The sequence below is a fragment of the Armigeres subalbatus genome, chromosome 1 (assembly GCF_024139115.2).
Source record: "Armigeres subalbatus isolate Guangzhou_Male chromosome 1, GZ_Asu_2, whole genome shotgun sequence".
In the NCBI taxonomy this organism is placed as follows: Eukaryota; Metazoa; Arthropoda; class Insecta; order Diptera; family Culicidae; genus Armigeres; species Armigeres subalbatus.
Genome location: NC_085139.1, coordinates 58,557,769 through 58,563,570, shown reverse-complemented (window position 1 = coordinate 58,563,570; position 5,802 = coordinate 58,557,769). Strand labels below are relative to the sequence as shown.

The following is a 5,802-nucleotide window of genomic DNA, read 5'->3' as shown; positions in this document are numbered from 1 at the left end:
TTCTCTCCTGTTAACTGAAGTTTCCTCAATGTCATCAAACTCGGAAAACCCGCAGTTGGGATATCACTGCACTGGACGATTTTGATTCCTTCGTTTTGATAAAACTTCAACCTCGATTTTTTTAATTTTGTCAGGGCTTTTGAGTTTTGACGGAGCTAGAATTGTTTGCTTCACGGTATACCTCATAAGATAAGATGTGTTAAGATAGATTATGTCACTATGAAATTTCCAGGTTATCGAAAGGGACTGGTCATCACTTAAAAAAATACTAATTTTCGTGTATTTTGTTCTTCTTTCCAAGAGAGAGAGAGATAGAAAAATGAGTGAGTTTTTGTATTGTATCACTAAATGTTTAAAATTCTCCGTACTCAGTTTTGTCTCATCTACTGCGGACTGTTCGCTCTTCCCATGTGATGATGACACTCACGATAGGTTGAACAACAATTAAATAATTAAAAAAGAAAATACAAAAATGTCCATGCATTTTGTTCCAACGTTGTATAACTATAAGAGCTGTCAGTAGTGCACTGATTTTTTTGCATTTCTTGGTTGGTTGGTTGGTTGGTCGCATACTTGTTAACATCACTTGTTGTAGATACCTATTTCAACCTGTACTTGCGTTTAAAATTGTCCGAATCACTTGTCTTCTCACTGAAAGGTTTCGCTTACTGATGCCCCTCTCTAACTAAAACTATTTCACACACTGTGTAAGATTTCTCTTGTGAATTTGTCTTCGATTCATGCGAATCACAAACCTCACTCGTTTATTTTCTACTAAGGAGTAATGCATAAATTATGGACTCTTTTTTTAACATTTAACTTTAACAAGCGATAAAACTTGTTTAAATTTGGCTAAAAGGTTTAAATGTGTTTTTTTGTATGCGTCTGTACTTGTATGTTTCACATTTGGAATTATATCGAGTCGATACTGTTACGCAACAGTTATCGATTTCTTGACTACTATAAAAATCCATATTCTTCCGGTAGCTTTTTTTGTGCCTATTTCTGCGAAAACCATTCCATGATCGCTTCTGTATCTCTATTAACAGTCTTTTTTCGGATTTGATCTATATCGTATATTTAGCTGCATGCTTTAATGATCATCATTTCTAGTATACATTCATAAATAACTCTTTTTAGCAAACACTTACTTGTTTAAATGTGTACTTTGTGTTTAAGCATTTTAAGTTCACCAGATCTGTCTTGTTCAATTCAAATTATTTTCATTCCGTTAATGACTGGCGTAGCATTTAACGTTTTTATGTTGAATTGGTTGATTATCGTATGATTTTGCTTCATTCTCTAGTACGCGGCGAAATGTGAGATTATAAGTAAATAAAACGTTATTAAAACATATCACTGGCAACCACAGCTGCTCCAGTACTCGAACCAACTTTTAATGCTGTAAATTCTCCTGTATTATGAAGGATAATAAAAATGCATGATAGTTGGGAAAAGCGAAAACCTTATGATCTCATTTTTGGTTCAATTTAGTACATTGCATTCATTAACAGTTTTCCCACAATGAAAATTCGATTTAAATATGTTGACCAGATCAAGTGGTATTTTATTATGCGAACATTCGACAAACAATAGAATCAAATTTTATGTTGTACGCAACTTATTGCGATGTTTTTGATTGTTGTGTTTAAAAAATATGTATTATAGTACTCATACACACATACAGACATCATGTGTATGTGTGTGTATGCGTTTGTGTACATGTGTGTGTCTGTGTGGGCGTGCATGTGTGTTGTGTATGTGTGTGAAATTGGTACCCATACGCACATATACGATATACGATATGAGAATGTAGATTAGTTAGATTAGATGTAAGAGAGATAATTTAATTGCTTTGATTGATGACTGCGTCTGCATACTTTAGTCTTAGATGAAAAAATAATTGTTTGATGGGCCGTCCGCTTATTCCGTTCTATTTTATGCCCTGATGCTCTGGACAAAATTAAGCCAAATCGGTCTACGTTTGGGCGGTGCTGAACTTATTGAGAGTTTATATAAGAAAATGTATAGAGAAACATAAAAACTGTGATTTGGAGCTAGATGGCACGATTTTACGCTGCAGAACTATCGATGTCTTTAGTTCTTGCTGAAAATCGCGAGATGATTAGAGATTAGAGTTTACGCGGCGACGTTTTAAGCATTCTTCTGAAATGTAGTTTGAGCAAATTTCATTTCTTTTGCACAAGAAAAGTTATAAATGCACCCAAACAACACTGTAGTAAAATGCTAATAACTTTGCCTGATACACAATAAGAGGGCGGTCTATCAAAAAATTCAAAAAAGTGATTTTTGAGCCACCCTAACATACATGCATATAAAAAACACTTCAATTAGTCAAATTTACTTTATTTCAAAGATGATCTTTCAGCCTTTCAGAAGTTGCATCAACTTGAGAAAAAACAACAAAGAAAATTAACTGCTTTGACTGGAGGTTGAACTGGTACCCCTCTTAAAAATCTGACAGTTTTGCTTTGACTTGAAGATTGTGAATTGGTTTTGTCAGCAACAAATATGGCAGGATGGGATCTTCCGTTATCAAGTATTATGCAGCTTACAAAGCAATCAGTCATTTATCATTATGCTCAACAGGAATAAAAATGCCTTCGCACCAAAAATATGTTTTTTTCCTGACAAGGTGTTCCCCCGATGTAAATCTTGGATGTTCCGATCTAGTTTCAGAAATGAATCAACCTGTAACCTTTCGATGGTTACTTCAATTTCGAGCAGTCATCAGATATCTTATGCAATTTATTGACGTTCTGAAAGACTGTTTAGGTGAATGCATCTATTGAGTGCAGCGCGGAATTCATGTTAGGGCCATTTCCCGCCGTTTTTATTTCGCAACGTAGGAATTCATGCGTATAACATTCAGATGATCATTCACGAACACCGTTACCTCAGCATTACCACAACATATGATCTATCCAGTACTTAGAACGGTTTCTACAGGTTTTTTTTGCTGATCGATGCAAAATAAATGCGAACAAACTTAAATAATAGTTCATTGAAATATTTTTTTGTCCAAATTACCAGCCTTTATCTGCAGAGGAACTGGTTACAAATGCGAAAGTATTACCAATAAATGGGATTTCCATCAATCAACAACCTGAACGCTCCTGGTCAGTTGTCCTTACGATTTTGGTAACGGTCCCATCGAGTTGTCCCGTGTTCCCGTCGTCCCAGAACCGGTTTGTGCGAAAAACAGATTCCTAAGTATATGAGTTCTCGATTTGGGTGGTTCGTCGGCCGCCCGGCTTGATGATGCAGTATTGTCTCCACTGCCCGCAGAGGATGTCGACGCCACCGTCATAACGATCACTTTGGGCGACTGCGTCAACGACGACGACTGTTGCTCCTGCTGGTTCTCTTCCTCCAATTCCTGCTCCAAACTAACATTTTCCGGAATGTTATATGATCCGGTATTACTATCGATGGACAGTGTCCGATGTTGTAGTGCTGCCGATCCCAGCTTTGGAATGCGTTGCCCAAATGCACTGATCCGAGGATGTTTAGAACTCGACGACAAGGACGTACCACTTCCTCCACTGGGGTTGGTGCCAATCACACCGCTGTGGCTGTGATGACTACCACTGGTCGTGATATTACCGGTGTTGTGCGAAGACGACAAACTGGTTGAATCGAAATCGTCCCGGAAAGACCGCTCCGAGCTGCGAAACGATCGACCACTGCCCAGGCTAGCCTTGTCAGCTGCCGTGTCCTGTGACGATACAGAAAAAAAAAACAGAATTATTTTTTAAAGTTTTTCCTCATACGGGATGCATACCTGATCCAATGGGACAGTATACCAGATATCACAGGATTCTTTTTTATTGGCACCAGATCCCATGCTGCTACCATCAATGACATAACATACCGTGTTGTCAAACCGCACCCGTTCCGATGCGCCATCCTCCGATGCACTGAAGCAAGCCGAATCAGTGGCCATCTGTTGCGCTCGGTAGCTCAAGATTGAACCAGCGAGGGCTTTCGTCGATGCGGTGTCATTCAGGGTGTTGCCCGATTTCTCACTAACACAGGTGACCGCGGAGGCCGTCTCCGAGGTACTAATATCGGCTTGAACTTCCAAGCGATGGCTGGAAAAGGATGCATTGATCATGTAGTATTCTACATTGTGCTTATCTTCTGAAACTTACCCCGTTATGCTGCCCGCCAAAGCTGTGGTCGATTCCCGCGTCGAGGGATTCGTCACTACGCCAAAATTCGAATGTTGGCTACTAACACCCAAATGACTACCGCTAGCAACACTCAGACTAACCTCTCTATGGTAGCCCGATCGGACACGGCATCAACACTGGTGGCATCTGGAAATGAAAGTCAGTCTCAAAAGGGAAATTTCCAACGACGAAAACCATGATTTCTGGATCCATTGTCTTCTTCTTCGTCGAACTCGAATTTGGTCCCTTCACCGCAGCCGGCGCGACACAGCGAAACGGGAACAACTCCGTACACGTAGAACAGAAGGATTGGTACACCAATCGCAACGGCGAGACCTGCCAGCACTGGCGACACTATGACCTGAAATTAGGAAGACATTTCGAGGATATGAGTATTTGACTGGTCGTGGAGAAACCATTAAGCAGATGAGAAGCAACTTGTTTCGTGTGGACTTGCATACACAACACTAATTTTAGTGACGTAGTTCCTGGTTAGGTCTTTCAAATAATAATTGAGTCGAATGATTTCTGAATTTTAATAAAAATGTAAGGGATTTAGCTTAACTTAGACTGACTGTTGTATATATCAATGGTTGCTACTCCATGATTGACCAGAGCTGGTGCAAATTGCACTTCAATCCAAGTGAATAGTGGCTGGGCTTACCATCTATTCTCGGAGTGCACGTTTCGGCGCAATAACGGCGCCAGTCAAGTCTTTACTGTCAGTTGGGAAAGGAAGGGAATGCTAGTGTGTGGTTATTGTTACTACTAGAGACCAAATTGTTTGTCCACCAGGAGGTGATATGGTTTTGTATTTACACTCACTCGCATCTGAACCACTGCCGGTGAATGAAGGAAGCATCCTCATTTCAAGCGGCCCTGCTGAACGACGCCTCCTCGGCACTACCCGGCACGTTCAAAACTTCACACTTTCAATGTATAAAATGAATGTTTTGTATTTGACTCTCCCCTTGTTTGTGCAGCCAGCAGCACGTCATAGAGCGCACATCAATTGGTGCACCGAAATTAAAACCTCACTGCCTGCGGACTAAAAACGAAGCATTCGTTCGTATTCGAACGAATTTTCCAAGGCCTGAACACGAGAAAATGAAACTCTCACGTCGAAAGGGCAAGAATGTAACAATGAGGTTATTCGAAACTATGCAGGAAATAAATTATCCCTAACAAAACTACAGCTGGCATCTCCATCCATAATCTAAATAATAATACTTACTTTTACAACTACAGCGTGTCAAAACTTCGACTCAATGAACATGATGGAGCCACAAAAAGGAGTACGGCTCTCGTCGAATCCGAGCCAAAGTCAGATACTGAACCTCGGATAAAAATACCTGCCGTTAGCAAACAAGTTAAAATGTTATCCAAATGATTGAAAAGTGTGGTTGTCGATGTTAGCGCCACGATGTGTCCTGACGATAATGTCGGAGAAGTGCCGTCCATCAATCAGAACGTGGTTGATTTGTGATTCTACCAGCAGTGGTGATCTCCTGGGTGTATCAATATGAAAGACTATGTTGGAAGTAGGTCCTGCGAATGTCCATATTCTTGGATGGCACTAGAATTTCAAAAAGCAATACGTAACTAC

General features: G+C 40.1%; 1 protein-coding gene and 1 long non-coding RNA gene across 2 annotated transcripts in view; both read right to left on the bottom strand.

The window, feature by feature from the left end:
- Positions 1 to 2,826: 2,826 nt before the first annotated feature.
- LOC134225947 (E3 ubiquitin-protein ligase RNF19B-like) overlaps positions 2,827 to 5,802 on the bottom strand; it is a 198,116-nt gene continuing 195,140 nt past the window's right edge. The window contains exons 9-11 of the mRNA XM_062706409.1: positions 4,176 to 4,297; positions 3,806 to 4,115; positions 2,827 to 3,739 (exon numbers count right to left, since the gene is read on the bottom strand). Coding sequence (XP_062562393.1) covers positions 3,152 to 3,739; positions 3,806 to 4,115; positions 4,176 to 4,297 — 1,020 coding nt within the window. The 3' untranslated portion in view covers positions 2,827 to 3,151. The remainder of the gene's footprint in view (positions 3,740 to 3,805; positions 4,116 to 4,175; positions 4,298 to 5,802) is intronic.
- Positions 4,318 to 4,677, bottom strand: LOC134225955 (uncharacterized). The gene is made up of 3 exons (XR_009983360.1): positions 4,658 to 4,677; positions 4,392 to 4,557; positions 4,318 to 4,343 (listed from the first exon to the last, which is right to left on the bottom strand). It is a non-coding gene; the product is annotated as an uncharacterized LOC134225955 (long non-coding RNA).